The sequence below is a fragment of the Delphinapterus leucas genome, chromosome 3 (genome assembly GCF_059928025.1).
Source record: "Delphinapterus leucas isolate spDelLeu-1000000601 "Yukka" chromosome 3, BTC_Dleu_Yukka2, whole genome shotgun sequence".
In the NCBI taxonomy this organism is placed as follows: Eukaryota; Metazoa; Chordata; class Mammalia; order Artiodactyla; family Monodontidae; genus Delphinapterus; species Delphinapterus leucas.
The window spans coordinates 8156467-8175532 of NC_143131.1; the positions used below are offsets into that span (position 1 = coordinate 8156467).

At 42.4% G+C, this 19066-nt stretch overlaps 2 protein-coding genes across 3 annotated transcripts in view; one reads left to right on the forward strand and one right to left on the reverse strand.

The window, feature by feature from the left end:
• Positions 1-758: 758 nt before the first annotated feature.
• Positions 759-9274, reverse strand: FASTKD3 (FASTK mitochondrial RNA regulator 3). 2 transcript variants are annotated; one of them, XM_022581367.3, is made up of 7 exons: positions 9186-9274; positions 6838-8299; positions 6076-6161; positions 3910-4084; positions 2756-2825; positions 2304-2418; positions 759-1183 (listed from the first exon to the last, which is right to left on the reverse strand). In XM_022581367.3, the coding sequence occupies exons 2-7, from the start codon at positions 8264-8266 to the stop codon at positions 1085-1087; spliced, it is 1974 nt and encodes a 657-aa protein (XP_022437075.1). In that variant the 5' UTR covers positions 8267-8299; positions 9186-9274; the 3' UTR covers positions 759-1084. The 2 variants fall into 2 exon arrangements, 1 of the variants encoding a protein (XP_022437075.1); XR_016392590.1 differs by having other exon boundaries at positions 1089-2418; positions 2756-2939.
• Positions 9275-9339: 65 nt separating this feature from the next.
• Positions 9340-19066, forward strand: part of MTRR (5-methyltetrahydrofolate-homocysteine methyltransferase reductase) — a 37527-nt gene continuing 27800 nt past the window's right edge. Inside the window, exons 1-6 of the mRNA XM_022581369.3 lie at positions 9340-9434; positions 10436-10597; positions 12272-12425; positions 14178-14295; positions 16242-16620; positions 18912-19034. Coding sequence (XP_022437077.1) covers positions 10472-10597; positions 12272-12425; positions 14178-14295; positions 16242-16620; positions 18912-19034 — 900 coding nt within the window. The 5' untranslated portion in view covers positions 9340-9434; positions 10436-10471. The remainder of the gene's footprint in view (positions 9435-10435; positions 10598-12271; positions 12426-14177; positions 14296-16241; positions 16621-18911; positions 19035-19066) is intronic.

Genomic DNA, 19066 nt, shown 5'->3' on the forward strand with positions numbered 1-19066 from the left:
CTTTTGTAATAAACTAGTAATCTGGTAGGTAAAATGTTTCTCTGAGTTCTATGAGCTGCTCTAACAAATTAACAGAGCCCAAGGAGGGGGTCACTGGACCCCCCAATCTATAGCTGGTTGGTCAGAAGCACAGGTCATGTGACAACCTGGACTTGTGACTGGCATCTGAAAGGGGGGTGGTGGGAAGCGGGCAGTCTTGTGGGACTGAGCCCTCAACGTGTGGGAGCTGGTGCTGCCTCCAGGTAGATGGTGTCAGAATGGAGTTGAATTGCAGGCCCCCAGCTGGTGTTGGAGCATTGCTGAGTGCTGTGTGGGACACCCACACCCCGCCCCCTTGGCCAACGCGTACACTGTAGTTGGGTGCAGAACCCTTTTATCCCGAAACTTTAACTTGACCATAATGGGACAATGAAGCATCTGCAATGAACTAAAGAATTTTAATCCATGCTTAATTTAAAATTTAGAAGTTTCTCCCTCCAAACACCCCCCCAAAACCCTACTTAAGTTGCTTTTTTTACATCTTTATTCCTTTATTTAAAAAATTATAATATATATGTGTATGTGTATATATATATATATCTATATAAAGCTCCTATACTGATACAAAATATTATTAACTAAAGGGTTATTTTTGCATAAGTCTACAGTTATAAATGTTTACATCCAAAGTACTAGTCTATTTTTCATTGCTCCTTTTCCTTACCATATATTACTTCCTCTAACAAAATACAAAAGAAAAAACCGGGAGATAAAATTTCTTCCTTATATTTGTTAGAAGAAGAAACAAAGGTCTCTCAAGAATATATTTTCAGTTAGCAATAACTGTCACAAAACACAAGACTTAAAATTATGACACTTACTCATTACATTCCTTTATTGTACTTGATCAATTCTGTTTGATGTATAAAAGTATCTGATACCAGTATTAAATGAAGGTTAAAATTAATTTTAAATTTGCTACTGATAAGCGTATACATGGTATAAGGAAACTAGAGACCCCTTTCAGATCACCAAAGTACATAAATAAACGGCTAATTTGCAAGTTCTTTCACTATTTGAGTTCTGAAGTCAGTATTCATTCTTGTTACCAGTGACCACCAGAGTTTTGAGAAAATAGTTTTCTTTGTAAATATTCCACTAATTCAATTCTTGATTTTAGCATCTCAATCTCGTAATAGGGAATCTGTAAAGAGAGGAAAATAAATCCATCCTCATCCTTCATAATCTGAAATTACCTTGGGTTTGGTTACCCTTTCTGCCTACCACACCCTCCCCACAGCAGCGTGTAGGCTCCCCGCAGGCAGAGATCCCAGCGGTGCCTGTGACGGTGCTGCCAGGTAGCAGAGGCTCAACAATAGGTAGAATGTCTAAATAAGAATCAGACATGATCCCTGCCCTCAAGGAACTTACAAGTTAGGTGCTAACTTAAAATATACAAAAAGTAGGCAGTAATACTAAGCAGAACATGCAAAACAAATTGGTGCTCTAGTGCTGAGAGGGAGTCGACACTTCAGATTAGGGTGAAAGGCCAACCTGAGCTGGGAGTTGATGAACAGCCAGAATTTAGACACTCAGAGAGGTGGGGACCACCTGACTCGCATCAGCAAGGGAGAAAGGCCAGACAGAAGAGACCACTGAGCTGGGAGCAGAGGGCCTGGCTGCGGGCAGACCTCGAAGGGTCTAGAATGTTGAGATATAGATGTAGTCTTTATCCCATAAGCAGTAAAGCAACAATGAAGGTTTCTAGGCACACACTGGCACGATTCACTTTAGGAAAATTAATCTGGGTATGTACAAGACGGAAAGGAAAAAAGTAACCAGACAGGAAAGCAGAGAGGAGACTGGTAGACAGCTTAGAGAATGGAAAGCTCCATGGACATTCATCACGGCTCATCACCTAAGACCTTGCTAAGTGATCTACGATGTAAATACAAATAAGAGTCTTAAACATTAAAAACCAATGAAGATCCTGCTTTTAATGGGTCATCTTGTACATTCTCATCATTAAATCAAAGGGAAATTAAAACAAAACAGATATTCCAATATTTAGTAATTCTAAAAGCAAAGTAAAGCACAGCTCATACAGAATTTAGGTATGTCTCACTTTTGGAAAAGAGAAAATTTGAAATTCGTGATTTCAAATTACAAATCAAGAGACTTAAGCCTAATGAACAAAGCTGGCATTTAAACCAGACTTAAGAGGCTTGGTCCACTGGGCTGGCATACTACTTAGTATCCTGGAAAAAGCAAATCTGAACTAGAAATGGCTTTTAGGAAAAAAAAAAAAAAAGGCAAAACCATACCTGGACAACTTGATAACCAAGTAAGTACAGATGTCTTTGTTTAGTAGCTTCCTTTCCCAGTAAGTGTTTGCTATTCAAACAAAATCTTTTTGGACCATCAATGCACAGTGCTACCCTAAAAAAACAAAGAGGAGAGGGAAACTTAATTTTTAAAACAATCTGAAGTATTTATATGGTTTTAGCTGCCAGAGTTTATTTGGGATTTGGCTATTCCTTCGTGCCAATACTATTTTCAAATGAATCATGACTGTTATCCATTAATCTGTTGAAAAAGAACTCAACTTAATTAAATTAAGGTTCACAAGATATTACATGGAATTTCCAAAACTGGTATGCCATAGTGTTTTAATTTTCAGAAGCATGTCTACTTTTTTCACTTTCTTAAGAAAACAATCCCTGTGTATTAACCTCAACAAGTCTTATAACATATAAACCACAACAGTTTTCTTTACCTTTTATGTATATCTTCATCAACTGTAAATGGTAATACAAATCCATCTTCATCTAATTTAATTTCAACATCTGGTAAGAGAAGAAAGGAAAAATTCTTCGTGTGATACCCTCACAAACACTAGCTTCCTTTTCTCCTTGTTGTTTTGATTTCTTCCATACTGCATTTATCAACTGGGCAGAAGGCTGCAAAGTAATGACCACACCAGACAATGGTGAGAATTTTAATTTAATCAGAGCTTTGCCCAACCAAGTCAGCTTTAAACTAAGAGGGCCTTCACTGCACTAAAACAAGGAGGGGGCCCTTAAGGTATCTGGGGCATGATGTGAATCACACACACTTTTACTCTCCTTATAACAACTGGTGGGAATAGTGAAGAAAATCCTTTGAGTAAAGTCAGACACCTGCGCAACTGGCACCTTGCATCCCTGGAGCTCCAGTGCCCAGGGAAGGTGAAGCAGCCGGCAGCCCAACACGTGGGCCCTGGGCGCCGGCAGGCTCCCCCTTCCTTCCTTGTTAAAGGAGCCCATAAAGGAGGGGAGTGAGATGTGACCACCTGAAGCCTAGAAACACTGTCCTCCCTGAGCTCACTGTCCTTTACTCATCAATTTGAAAGGAGAAGGACTTTGTAGTCAGCGCTGTCCGCGATGATGCAGACGCTTATACCTGCTACTGAGCACTTCAAGTGCAGCTAGTGCAACTGGGGACCTGAACTGTGAATTTTCAAAATTGGAATTAATTTAAATTTAAGTAGCTACTGGTATGTGTGGCTATTACATTGGACTGCACTGGCCAAGAGGATGAGAGCAGCTAACAATTACTGAGCACTTACTGTCTCCCAGGTATTAGTCTGAGTTACCTCATTTTGTCCTTAAACAAGTCTTTGAGGTCACTACTCCTCTTACTCTCATCTTGCAGATGAGAACAAGCAAATGAATGCCCCGAAAGGATGCCCAAAGGCATTCGGCTACTATGTGGCTAACATAGAGTCCTGACTCTTCAGCCCTACCGTCCACCCCTGTTCCAATTTGCCTTCAGGGAAGGGCCAACTTCATTTTGTTTCCAGACCTTTGGTGGCTACTAAGCCCCACGTGTTCCATCAGAGGACAGCACACTGAGGTTTAGTTAACAACAACAAAACTCCCTACTACTTACCTATCGTGTAACAATAGGGTGTTAACACTTTTGAAGCAAAATACAATCTTGCTCCTAAAAGGTCAATCAGTCCAACCATCACAGATTTATAAAGCTGAAAATCCATGGGGGTCTCCAGGGAAGAGCACGGAGTAAGAAATGATTTCACTTGATATTTAGGAAGAAGTTTTGGACCCTAAAAATGTATGTGCAAACATGAGAAAGAAAAATAAGATACAAAATCAGAGAATAAAATGAAGGTTGCCTGAGTATAAAAGTCTGATCCAATATTACTTTATAGGCATGATGCTTCTCCAGGACTTAGGACAAATACCTTTCTCAAAATGACAACGCCAAATATTCTTGTTATAGTTCAAGCCCAATAGTCCAAAATATCTTTTAAATGTGTTTAAATGTAGCCAATGGTCACTGAAAGAAAGAAAGATAGAAAGAAAGAAAGAAAGAAAGAAAGAAGGAAAGAAAGCTCAAGAAACATCTTTGGAACTCTCAGAATTGCTTTAAGGGCCTTGAGGAAACACAGCTGAAGTTTTTAATAGTGGAAATTGTAATAAAGCTGACATTTCAATTTAGAAAGAAAAGGACAGCTATGTAATAATGGTGCTAGCAATTGGTTATCCATCTGGAAAAGAACTAAGAGTTCTGCCCCACATTACAGACTATAATCTATTTCAAGTAGATTAAAGATCTAAATATAGTATGGAAAACAATATTTTTTAAATTTAGTAAAATATTTATATTACCTTAGGAGTCATAAAATATTCCTAAACAATACCCAGCAGCTATAAAAAATGAATAATTTGACTACAGAAAACTTAAAAATTTCTGTATAGCAAAAAGGCATCATAAACAATATTAAATTAAAACTAAAAAAATTTTAAACCACAAACCAGGAAGAAATATGTACAACGTACTTAACAGTTAATATGTTTTACAATGTGTTCTAGGACAAAAAACAAATACAAAAGAGAAAGACAAAAAACCCTACACAAATAGAAATTAAGGTGTAACAAGGCAATTCATAGCAAATGTAAGTGACCAATAAACATGTGAAAATATGCTCAACTTCATTATCGCTCGTTAAAGTGCAACGGAAGCATGTGACTTGATATTTCACTGAGTCAAATGACAAAATTAAAGGGACTAAGAACACACCGCAACACAAATGGGGACACGTGGTCACCTTCATTCACTGCTGGTGAAATATGGCATCTACAACTATACGGGAAAAAAAAATGTCAGTCTATTGAAAATTAATCCAGTAATCCCACATTCAGGAATCTAGTCTTTAGATTAAAACAACAAAAAGGTTCCAGTATGACAGGATATGTAAGTATGTTTATGACAGCATGGCTGATCAAGACAAGCGTTTGAAAAAGCCTGAAAATCCATCAATGGTGGGACAGTAGAATAAATACCGTGAAATATCAGACCATTCTTTAAAAGTATACATTTGATCTTTACCTGTTACCCCCGAAGAATGTCCATGATATACTGGGAATAAAAGCAAATTGTAGTTTGAATAGTCCCATTCCATGAAAAGAGAGAAACTAGATGGTGTTTATGAGCTACTCATAAACATGGTTCAGTCAAGTACGGAGAACAGGCAGGAATGAGCAAGCTGGAGGTACCATTTCTGATCCTAAACAACGTGCCTGATTAAGTTAGGAGAATGAATCCTTAGAAAGCTTTATACAAAGCTCGAACTCCATGTAAACTGAATTCTATCACGTCAGAGTGAAACTTCTGCTTGGTTTAAGAACATACTCAGTAATGATTCAGGATCTATTCAGTGCATAAATTCACACCTCTATATCCAACAGCCATGGGGAATGCTAAAGCCCTTTAAAATCCCTAGAGAAAGTCTAAGAGCACTAAGACTCATAAGCCTGCCATACTTGATAAAACCTTCTAAGAATCTTACACGGTACGAAGTGGGTCTTTCAAGGACAAGAACACAGGAATAGGGTCAACTTATTAGAGAAAAGGCTATCTGGTGGTAACTACTCCAAGTGAATGAAAATTCTGCTTTCTAATGAGGTTACTGAGACAGCTCAAAAGAGAAGGAACTTAAAAGATTCGGGAGCGGGGGAGGTGCTGGAGAGGAAGGAGGAGGCAAAAGAATACCATCCCTGTAGGGAAATAAAGCAATGCAGCTCATGCTTTTACCTTATAGAACGGGCATTCTAGAATCGCGGTTAAGAAAAGTTGGGTCAGTTGTGCTAGGCTCAGTCTGTCCAAATAGGACTCTTCACCTGAAATAAAAAGCATCCCAGTCATAGTTAAGCTTGAACTTTGGTGTGTGTAATAAGAGAAAAGAATATCCAGAATGCACATTAATTAATTCACTCCAGTAAGGGACTTTTAAATGGACACTAGGAAAAGAACTTGTTAGAATTAATTATACCTTCTTGCCTCCCATCTCAATGAAATCTCATTTTGGCTTCCAAGAACGCATGATCCTAACTAGAGAATATAATTAAAAGTGACAAATGTATGTTAGTAGAATTTGTAGGAATTTCCTTTACCTACGGAGATCTAGATTCCGGCATATTTGGGTGGCTTTGAATTAAGATGAACATCTTCTCAAAAAAAAGGAGTGATACAGTTGTTCTCATCAAAGACGCTAACATGTAATTGTGACACTGCCTCAGCCATCACCAGATCCCTGCAAGAAGACTCAGTTTCTCAGCTAGGGCAGCAGAGTCTGTTTACCCGGAACTGTTTTCTCTCTCCATGCAATGTTCTAGCATTCTTTAATTCTGTGTTTATAATAGCATCTGCAGCTTCAGATTTCTTCGTTAGATCGTTATGGAAGAAAAAATAAAGGCAAAGAAAGCACTGCTCAATAAAAAAGGTACATACGTGACTTGAAAACATCACAAGTTCAAACGCTAAGTTTTCTACTTTCAGAAGTAATAACCAACTCACCTTGCAGCTGCTGAAGAAAATACGGGCTGAATATTTTGGCCATAAAGTTGACTGGATGGCATTCAATAAGTGAACATGAATGGAGAAGTTTCAATAGTGTTTTGGGTGGAAAATAATTGAAACGAGTGAACAGTATGTTTTCTAGCTTCCTAAATAAAGCAGAGGCATTTGGTGGCAAATAATTGAGTTTTCCAAATGGTTCAATTAACTCAGCAGTTTGATTAGGTGAAAATTTTTCTGACTGACAAACAAAAGTTTCTGCCACTGCATTGAGGATGGGTTTTGAAAAAATCAGCTTTCTACTGCAATACTCCATGACTTTGCTGACAACCTCAGGATCCAGAGTGAGACAGAGGGAAGCAACATGTTGCTCTAGGGCTTCTGTAAAAAATCTGTCATTGTACCCAAAGTAGATGAATGCCTCTAAGACTTCTTTGAGCTCTTCATTAGTGAAATGGGGGATATGCCTCACAACATATTTACCCAATTTTATAACCAGCGTAAGTGCCTGAGTTTGATCAAGGACCACCAGGGCGGTGAGCATTTGGCTCAGCAACTTAGGACTCAGGTTGGGAACTACTGACAGAGAAAAGTTATTTATCTTATGTAAAAACGTCTGGTCAACTTTTTCAGGACATGCCTGCAGTATTCTGTAAAGGGTCACAATATCCTCGGGGGTAAATTCTTCCAAATTTTCACCTTGCAGTTGATATATAATCAGGTCTAGTGTCGAACAACCTGGACCTTGCAGTTTAATCAGACATTCCCCCAGGATACAAAGACTGTGAATGTCCAGGCTACCCATTTCGAGACGATGCTGGCACTCTGCCAGGAGGCTTAGCAGCAAGCGACTTTGGGGATCCACATACAGGGTCAGGGCTTGCAAAGCAGTCACCAAACCCGTGTTTGACAGGTTTGAGGGGTCCTGTGCAAACTGATTACACAAAGTTTGAAAGGCGCTATTCTCCAGTATTTCTTTTGGCAACCTTTGATCATCATCTTTTTTTTCCATTTCACAAATCCGATGTAAGGCTCCTGCTGCCATAGTATCAGGCAAAGTCTGCAGTGTGCTTATATAATGCAAGACTTCTTCCGATGAAGTGAAGCTGTTTAGTCTCCTGTAAAATATCTGTTCATCCACATTTTTAACACTGTGTTCAGACCTGTCCCCAGCGTGTGCTTGAGAGAACGCTGGCTCGCCAACTGGATGAAGGTCATTTCCATTTTCTGAATGGAACTTTTTAGAATGGGCATGATGGAACCTGACCCTAACAGGCTCAAGTTGCAGTGACCAGAACCATGGACACAGATGCTCCTTGACTGTCTTGTGAACACAATTTACACGTTGAGTTTTCAGACCAGCCAGAGTTCCATGTATCCGAAAATCAGATAAATGACAAAGGTTCCTCCGCAAGGTAATTAAAGCCATGCCACCAGACTCTCAACTCCTCTTGATTTATAACTATGTTAAAAGAACAAAAATAACACGGTCAAATATACTAGAACACAGTTTATTCAACATCAATGCTTATGGAACTAAGGATGAGTACCCCAAAACGAATGATTCCCACTAAACATTTCCCACTCAAACAGAAGTACCAGAAGAGCAGCGTCTCTGCACCCTAGAGCTTAGAACAGCGGCTGGATCTCGTAATAATCGCTCTCATTTGCCAGGCAATGCTGTACTTAATTCTCCCAACAACACAACGAATTAAATACTTCGATGTCATTTTAGAAACGAGGGAACTTAAGTACAAAGATGTCACGTGGTCCAGTTTACACAGCTATTAAGGGGCAGAGCTACGCTTCAACTCAGGTAGTCTGCATCCTAAGTACGCCTCCTATGTGTTGGTTGATGGGAGGAATTGCGTTTAGTTCAACTTCCCCAAAAGAGGCAACGGGTAAAGTGGCCATTAATTCGGATGGGTCAAAGCAAGGGTGAAAAAAGCGCTTAAAGGGCCTTGAGGTGTTGGTTTCCCCTCAGTTAGGATCTTGTTCCAGGACTGAGGAACAAGGAGGTCTAGCTTGACAGATGGGAAGAAAGAAATGTCAGTATAATAAAAAAAGACGCTGGTCAACGACGGGGTAAGGTGGGTGGCGCGCCCACACCTGAACACCCCCGCTGTGGAACCTGGGAACACGAGTGCGCGGGACGGGAAGGACGGGGGACCCCGGGGACCGCGTCCTCCCTGGAGGGAAAGGACCCCACGGGCCGGGCGCCCCCCTAAACCGCCGGGAGCGGCGCCCGAAGAGCGGGGCGAGCCAGCGAGCGCGGGCGCCTTAGCGAAGCCGCGGGCCACGCACACCGGGCCGGAACAACCGAGCCCAAACCCGGCGTGGACACCTACCTGACTCGGCTCGCTGGGGGACCCAGGGCACAGCAGCCTCTTGGAGCCCCGTACGCGCACGCCGCACTGGGGCCCAGCGCTTCGGCGCCTGCGCCTGGAGAGGAGCCGCCCCACGTCTGGCGCGCCGTGATTGGCCCAGCTCCTTTCCCGAGCTTCCTATTGGTCTCGGGCGCCGACTGTGTGCGCAGGCGCGGGAGCAGGCGTCGGGGTACCTGCGCTTTCCCCAGCGTCTCCGCCGGACCCCGGCAGGTGAGGACAAGGGGGCTGCAGCTTCCAGATGTGGGCGCCCGCCCAGCACGGGACTGAGGGTGGGCGGCTTGGGGTCGGCGAGGGGACCGGCTTCCGCGTCCCTCCCCCAGGCGGGCTGGGCGCTTGCGGGTCGGTCAGGACCCCGGCCCCTCGTGGCTGCGGGCGGCGCGCGCGGAGGGCGGGCTGCGCCGGGGACTCGGCCTTGAGGCCTCCCACTGCCTCTGGGAGCTGGTGCTCGGCGGCGCCGCGGCGTTTGCACAGCGGAGCCGGTCCCGCAGGTCCCTGTGGGCCCTTCCTCCGTCGGCACTTTTCTAGACGGGGTCAAAGGGCACATTCGGGCGCATGGTCAGGCGAGGGCGTCCGGACGGGGCGCCGGAGGGTCAGGAATGTTGGGAGCGCGGACCCGGCCGGACGCAGGCTCATGCTCCGCTGTTTCTCCGCCGGACCTTGTCCTGCGGGTGCCGGCGAGCCGCCCCCGAGAATTGCGGGGTGCAGTAGAGGCTCTACGAGGTCGTTGTGGGGCTGAGGGGCTCATTCTCTGAAGCTCCTAGGATCGTGCGTGGCTCCTGGGAAGTGCTCCGGGTCCTTAGCTATGATAATAAGCGGTGCCGTTTCCATCAACCGTTGTTTTCGTCGGGTGGCTGTGGTCATCGTCCCCGCTCTGAAGGTGTGGGAGCTGAGCCACCGGTCAGTTGAGAAGCTGGCCTAAAGTTCTGCTCTTGTGAGTGATCCATCGTGGCTGGATTCAAGCCCCAGTAGTCTGGCCCCAGAGTGTGATTTGTGTGCCGCGGAATTCGAGCTTCATACCTTGTATCCTCCTTGGTTTAATGAATTCTCTCTTTTCAACCTTTAGAATTAATGCTAACAAACAAACTTAGGAGTATATTTCGTATTATCTGTGGATATTGTTGCAGTTATTTTAAATTAAGAGAATTCATACCTGCAGGTTGATTACTACTTCATTAAAAGGGAAATCCCTTTTTCCCTTTTCTGTTTGTCAGTGTAACTGTCACAGCTGTAGCAGATGCTTTGAAGTGATGAGGTTTTTGTTACTCTATGCTACACAGAGAGGACAGGCAAAGGCCATAGCCGAAGAAATAAGTGAAAAAGCAGTTGCATATGGTTTTTCTGCAGATCTTCACTGTATTAGTGAGTCTCATAAGGTAAGTCATGGTTTTTACGGGGTTTCATACTTCGAAGTATTCTGGTTGGGAAGCGACGTTAAACAACGAAGTGGGACGCTGAATGCCACCATGATCCTTTTTTTTTTTTTTAACACTTAGAAATTTATTTTATCAACTGTGTTGCAAGATTCCTGCCAGTTTTTTTCTACGTGTGTGTGTGTGTGTGTTTTGAATTAAACTACATAGTCTTAAAAACTAAGACAAATAACTACTCTCAACTGTAAATGGGAGTAGTAGTATTCGCCTTGTTTTTCTCACGGGGTGCCTGGAGTTGTGCGTGTTCACAGGAACATGGGAGCTTTCCACCTCACGAATCCTGCTGCCCCATTTGTAACTTCCCTGAAATTCATGCCAGAGTTCCTCCAAGTGAAGAACCATTGAATTCTTTGGTGAAATAGAAGTTAAAGTGGAGGTGTAAGGATCTGCAGAAGACTTGGGACTGCTTGTTTTTATCACGTTCAGTCTCTGCAGAAGTTCCCACCTTAGGATACGTGAGATCGTAACAGATCTGTGCCCAGACTAACTGGTTTGATTGAGACCCTCAGATTATAGTTTCATACAGTTCAGGCCCTAGCAACGAGCAGGGGCTCCTCCCTAATACCACACAGTGATGTGCCAGCCACTAAGCCCTCGAATTCAGCTCTGTACTTGAAAACCCACCCCTGCAGTGCACTCTCAAGTTCACAACCTCCTCTGGTCCCTCCCGCATCTCTAGTTGTAAAGACTAGCCTGTCAGCAGCAGAGGTGAATTATAAACTCAGTGCATAGCAGGGAAACCATCAAGTTCCTTGATGCAGCAGGGCTAGGGTGGCCCCGATGGAGTCAGTCACCCAGCAGGGAGGGTCCTGGGGGACACCAGCAATCACAGGCTCCGTGATTCTACAGCATCTTCAAAGTGAATTCACATTGCTGCTGCCACAGGGTGGAGTACAGTCTGTATCTGTTACTACAAAGTCATCAGCATCATATAACCAGCCCTGGTTTGGCCCCCTCACCAGTGACCCCATTGGGGTCAGCAGCTATTTGAAAGTTAGGTGAGTAGTGAATTTTTTTGCTGCCGCCATAGTCATGTTGTTTGCTGTTCCCAGCTGAGTGATTTCTCCAGTTGACAGCTCTGCTTCCTAGATCATGGTAGTCTTTTTCAAACTAAAGTGACTTTAAACTGCATGGAGTTGTGCTGTGTCCTATAAGCATGGTAAAATGTTAGCTCAAGTCTTTACCTGTTATATCAGCATGAAAAATAAAGTGATGAATTCCTTTGTGCCAAGTTAGATGATATTCTTGAGCAGAGCTCATGGAGTCGATACGAATAGAGACAGGCAAGTGCTTTATTGGAAATACTTAGATTTAGTTGAGAATTAGAATAAGGAAACTTGGTTTGTAAGACTCGGAAACACTGATGATCTCAGTTTACCACTGATGATATTCTCGGCTCTCTGGAACCCTGAGGGAGTCGGGCCCTTCCTGACAGCCAGGTTTCCTGATTTCTGAGGAGTAACACTTTCTTTGCCAACTTTAAAATGCTCTGTGTACCTCTCTGCTGTTATGCAATACAGACAACAAGACGGAAAATTAACCTGATTGCTTTGCTGATGTGTTAAGTCAAAAATACATATAGTAATAGATCTCTGACATGACACCCTTATTTTATAGTATGATCTGAAAACTGAAACAGCGCCTCTTGTGGTGGTGGTTTCTACCACGGGCGACGGAGACCTGCCAGACACAGCCCGCAAGTTTGTTAAAGCCATACAGGACAAGACACTGCCGGGTGACTTCTTTGCTCACCTGTGGTATGGATTACTAGGTGTGGACTGTATTTTGTGCACTTACTGTACTGTTGCTGCTGGATTTAACTCTAGTATCTAAATGTATCTTTCAAAGCCATGGTGTATAATTGCCTGGGTTTTGTCCTTTTTGGGTTTTTATATAAATACTTTATGTATGTATAATATTCGAATGTAAATAAGGTGCTGTTTCCCCAGTCTTCACCCCACAGCAGCTCCTCTGCAGAGCCCCTGAGTAGCACCTTAACCCCAGGCACACACCAGATTCAACCAGGAAATATTTTCACGATGTTAGTGGCCAGGCCCCACCCTAAACCTGCCAGAACAGAATCCCTGAAGGAGCGACCTGGCATGCTGGTGCTTTTTGGCGTTGTTGTTGTTGTTTTAAAGCTCTCAGGTGGGTGTGATAGTTTCCCTAGGGGAAGACCCATTCCCCTAGGATGTGGTTCTCAAGCCTGGCCATGCACTGGGATCTGCTGGGGGAGTTTTCCTTCCAATTCCATTATTTTGAGCCCCCCTCCAGTGATTCTGACTTAATTGTTCTGAGGTAGGGTCCTGGTATCAGTATTTTTTAAAGCTCCCAGGGGACTCTAATATGTATCCCAGCTTAAGAAGCACTGGCCTAGGGCTCTGTGAAGTATAGGTTTAAAATATTAAAGGATCAGAGGACCAGCTCAGCAAGATAGGACACGAGAGAGGGAATTCAGGGTCCATTTGCCTGGTTTGTGATCTGTATTCACCTTTGAGAACTAGTTTGGGGAAGGTATCTAGGAAGGATGGAATGTGCTATGATAAATAATTGGTTAGAGATTTGAGGTTGTGACCCTGGCCAAGATCTGTCGTGTAATGTATTCAAGAGAGCATCTTAGAGTGTTCACATCTTTTTAATTTGTTTTTTTCCAGTTTCTTTATTTTCAAGAGTGGACCTGTACATATTGCTTTAAAAATTCCTCCAAAAATTATTTAAAAGGAAACACTGAAGCTTATCCAACCGTTTTAGTCAGTCTTAGGCCCATATATGGACCCACCAATTGCTTACCTCATTCTTGTAGGAAAAATCCAGGAAGACAATTAAACAACTAAGAAATTTAAGCTTTTAATTTTAAATTTTCAACTAGGTATGAAATATTAGTCCATTTCTTACCAGGAAACATAGAAGCAATTCTTAATTTATCCAACACAGAAACAGAGCAAATAAATGGTTGGTTGTGTTTCAGATGTAACCTCTTCATGTTCTAGATTAGGAGTCAGTAAACGGTAAAGGACAAGATAGTAAATATTTTAGGCTTTGCAGGCCACTGGTCTCTATACCATCTACTTATCTCTGTTGTTGTCGCTTGAACCTGCCATAACAAGGTGTGAACCAGTAGACTTAGCTGTGTTCCAATAAAACTTTATTTACAAAGACAGTGGGTGGTAATTGGCTCACAGGCTATAGTTTGCAGACCCTTCAGTAGATTGGAAAAGTCTTCAAATACAGATATTACATGTTTTTAATCCTTGTTTACAGATTGCCATATTTTTACACAGATTCATGGAAACAAAAATGTGAGATCTATTTCTGTTAATAGTGGTCCAAAGAATTTATTTGTTTCTATTTGTATACTTAGTATTTCTCAAGGAAAAAATAAGAAAACGTGAAGCTACACATTATTTCTTGTTCCATCAACAACAGCATGGAATGGTATTGTTTTAAATGTTTTGTTTCTCTCTTCTGTATGTGGTTAAATTTAAACCTTATTGCATACTAATAACCTATTTGGTCTCTTTAGGTCTGGGTGATTCAGAATACACGTACTTCTGTAATGGGGGGAAGATAATTGATAAACGATTTCAAGAGCTTGGTGCCCAGCGTTTCTATGACACTGGCCACGCGGATGACTGTGTAGGGTAAGAGCAACGTATTTTCTGTCATTTCCAGTAAACCTTGTTTGTACATGATGAAAGTTAGTGAGTTTATAAAAGGGGTTCACTTTTGATTTAGCACTAAACTTCGATCTTGAAAGTCTTATTTTAGTTTTGTTAGCTGTTTTTAATTCTAGCACCAGAGAAGACCATCCAGAGTTTCACTTATCTATTTTGCTGATTTTTTTTTTTATGTGCCTTATCCATCTCAGTATCTGTTAATGGAAGAAACTAGGAGAGGTGCCCCAGTACAGTTACCTTAGTCTTAAAAATGTGTAGGTATTTGCAAAAAGTCAGCATTTTCTTTAGGCACTTGGGTAGCGTGTGCCCACGGGAGCGACTGGACTCAGGACCTCCCACGTGGAAGGTGCCCAGCAGGCCACGAGTTACGGTTGGAGGATGCAGGTCAGAGGCCTTCTTGGCACACCGGCTCCTTGGTGTTCTCCCTCCTATTGGCCATTTGCCACCATGCCAACCAGAAATATAATTTCTATTTCATTATTTTTTTCTTGTTTTTACAATTCAGCATTTCACTCTATGTGCCACCTTTCAAATGTTCCTAATGTCTTAATTCAGAAACCTTACAGGTACTGTGCTACAACTTATGCTGTTGTTTATCCTTGAACTGCTTTAGCCAGATAACAGCACACACACACGCATTTGACTCTTTTTCTACTAGGCCTATGTACTAAGTAAATCTCACCCACTAGATCTGTGTTTATGCATCATGACAAGTTCAGCAAAGGTCGTGCTTTTCTACGTATATCACCTTGCCCGGGCGTGTTGGAGACACTTCTATTTCCCCATAACTCAGCCTTTGAGTCCACTACATCCGTCGTTTTCTGCAGCTGTGATACTGTGGGTTTGTTCCATCTCCCCAGGGCATATGTCCTGTCTGGTGACAAAGCTCTACCACATTTCCTTGCACGTTATCTTTTAGTTTTGTCCCTTTGTATTGGGCTTCCCCCCAACCCCGAAGCTTGTTGGCATTAAATGTTTATTGTCCTGTATGAGCTATTTAATTGCTAAACACTTATAAATCCATTAGTCCTATTGCTCAGTTCATATTTTACTTCAAAGGCTTTTGGTTTCCCTGATCATTTATTGGATCGAGCATTAAAATTCTTGTATGTATATTTCAGCAGCCTGCATCTCTTAAGTTGTCAACCTAAGTACTCTTTTCTAAAATTAAAATATTTTCAAGGAGACATCTTGGCTTAAAGTACCACCACATTGAAGGGGTTAAGAATGTAGACTGGAGTCTTAACCACTGCACCACCAGGGAAGTCCCCTGTATTTATGATTAATTCAGCTCTCCTAAAGGATGATTGCTTTTTTTCCCCTGTGGTCAGCCTGCCTGGAAATTTTACCGGAATAATTGCTCAGAACTGATCGAAGGTTTGAACTATTAGTCAAAAGAGCATTAATCTGGAGTGGTTTCTTGGTAATATTTTAATCTGTGGGAAACAAAGATCAGTAAATTGGCTAGGCAAAAAAAAAAAAATAAAAGGTGCATTCGATTGATGTAATTACCATTTGTGATATTAGAGTAGACTTGGATTTTGGGTAAGTACTGTTAGCCTCATCAGAATTTAGCATGCCTGTCTAAAATTACAGCTTCTTAAATTACCAACTCTTATTTTAGGAAGTTAAGAGGAATCACACTCCTATTACCTTTTACTAAATTATCTTCATTTTTGCTCTCTGAATTTTGTACAGCACAGCGCTAATGAACACATTAATGTTCTGCTTTTTAGCTTAATCATTCATAAGTATTTTTTGTATTCTGAATAGCCTCCATATTTAGTGTTTTTGACAGTTGCACAGCATTCTGTCAAATGGACAGATTCTGCCATTATCCAATTGTTATGTATTTAAATGGAGAACTGAGGCATTTGTTTCTTTTTTCCTTTTTTATTACAACAATCCAGTTTAGAACTTGTGGTTGAGCCATGGATTAATGGACTCTGGGCTGCCCTGGCGAAGCATTTTCTGTTGAGTAAAGGAAAAGAGGGGATGAATGGAACTCTCACAATGGCATCTAATGCCTCCCGGAGGACAGACCCCGTGACACCGGAATTACTACACATTGAATCACAGGTCGGACTTCTGAGATTAGATGATTCCAGAAGAAAGGATGCTGAAGTTTTAGAGCAAAGTGCAGTGGACAGAGGTCAATCGAATACATTGGTTGCAGACTTTGAGCCCTCGCTTGCCCGTTCAATACCCCCTCTTTCACAGGCCTCTCTGAATATTCCTGCTTTACCACCAGAATATTTACAGGTGCATCTGGAGGAGTCCTTTGGCCAGGTAAGCAGTTTTACTTTATGTGCCGTGGGTGGTGGTGGTGGTGGTGTTTTTTAAATTACATTATGATGGAGTCCAGCAGACTGTGGCGTGCAGGGAGAGTGTGGTCTCCCACCTCTCTTTTGTAAATAAAGTTTTATTGGAACCCAGCCATGCCTCTCCATTCACGCGGTGCCTGTGGCTGCTTCTGCACTGCAGTGGCAGAACTGAGTAGTCACTGGAGAGGTGCTACCTCCACGCATTGCACACCTGCTTGTGTTGTTACATTCCTTTTCTTTGAAGAAGGAAATGGTTAACAGCTCAGTTTCTCCATTATTTTGGAGAATTAACTTCTTGGTTTCTCACTTTATGTGTTGGCCAGATGAGGGCAAGTTGTTGTGGGCAGTCAGGAAATTATCTCAGCAGCTAAACTCAGAGGACTCATTTATAGGAAAATCTTTTTCCAGTATGGATTTTTGGTATTCTGGGTTACTTCACTTTGTGGGTTTTTCTTTTTCTTGATAATATCTTACACATATATTTTTGTCTATATTAAGTCTTTTTCTCTTTGCCTAGAGTATTTTTCCTATCAATAAATAAATGACTTTAAAGTGGTCTGTAAATTTTTGAACATCAAGTTGAATAATAGCTAATATTACCCCATGATTGCCAGTGTATGGTACCCTGAAATTTCTTCCAGCATGCTTAGAATAAATTTCCAGTGCAGCCAATCTTGTAATGCAGAGCCAAGCCCTCTTTTTTAGAGTGGCTGATTGGAGTCCCACAGGGGCTTTCTCACATAAACCACACCTTTAGTAGTGTTTTTCTAATGCATTCAGATAAACAGGTATGGTTTTATATGACCAGCCGTGGGTTATTGCCTTTGCACTTATACTTCCATTATTTATTAAGTGGGGTAAATCACAGTAAGTACATTGTAGTCAGGGCTGGGAACAGGCATGGGTGGCTCTAGTAAACATGCCGGGCTGGTGGGAGCAGGGTGCATGGACTTGTGGAGAGCCAGCCCCCGTGTGCTCGCTGCAAGGACGGGTGCATGTGGCAGAGGCTGTGAGCGCTGACTGATCTGACAAGGCACTTCACTGAGAATCTGCTGAGAGTTTCTTTTATGGTAGGTATCATTAAATAGGCTTGAGTTGTTGGTAATGTGGTTAAAAGATTTTTAAAAATCTCAACTATTTAAGGGAAACTTGTGTAAATCTGTTCAAAGGATATACCTAGAGGATAAGGGGTTGGGGAAAAAAGTTTCCTTTTTTAGGGCATCCTCTTGGGATCATCACCTTGGGGGCAGGGTGGGTGGGAGAGGGGAGGGTAGAAGCAGGATTGGCTGAGTGGGAAGCTGAGCTTCAGTGCAGCAATAAGAAAGCCTTCAGCTGGACCCACTCACGCCACACAGTGTCGTCTCCCCATCCCTTCTGCCTCTAACGCCGTGGGATCTCCTGGACTGTGTAGTACAAGCAACACAGCCTCCGATGAGCGTGTCACGGGGTCCTGCTGCAGAGCTCCTTCCTGCTCCGGGCCCCCCTCAAAGCTGGCCACTTTTGTGTCACCTGGTGTTTGGGTTGGAGCAGTATCTCAGTATCCCAGAGCCTGAAGAGAGGCCTGCCAGGTGTAATGCATCTCTCTAGGTGAAGTGAAGTGCAGGATGAGATAGTGTATCCTTTACTTGGGGGGGATGTCCTGACACGCACCAAACATTGGAATCCTAAAAATTGTACTTACACCACAGGCCCTCAATCTCCATAAGGCACAGAAGACTCCAGCATCATCTCATTAGCATAATGGCGTTGATACTGTGGACTAGTGTGATGTTTTGCTGAGTGTCCAGATGTTCTGCATTCATTTGCACTGTCTTGTACCAGCAAGCAGGAACGATGTCATGGTCTTGGGGCAAAATTGTAAATGTTCAAGTGAAAGTGAACATGTCTAGTCCTCTTTATGGATAGAGATGGAAAAGAGCACCTTAGCTAAACCTTTGTCCACATGCCACGTGCTATTTCTTTTTGCATAGTTCATTAGGAAGGCTGTTAGACCTTTACATGAAAAACGGTAGTATCTGATATTTTCCGTATATCTCAGAAATTCTAAAGTCTAATAGGCAAGTTTAAGGTGTAGATGAGCTTCTCTTCTGAAAGACTGAGAGGTGTATGTCTGTAGCCATTTACCTTAGGGAAGAATACTTAAATAGCCGGGCATTTTAAAAGATCCTGTAGCTCTCATCTTGTCACTAAGTGAAGCAGTGGTAAGTATAATTGAAAACTGCATTTAGTAATATTTTATCACATTTGTTTCTCAAGGAGGAAAGCCAAGCACCTGTGACCTCAGTGGATCCAATTTTTCACGTTCCAATTTCAAAGGCAGTTCAACTGACAATGAATGATGCCATAAAAACCACTCTTCTGATAGAATTGGACATTTCAGTAAGTTACAGAATGTGTTTCTGAGCGCAGGG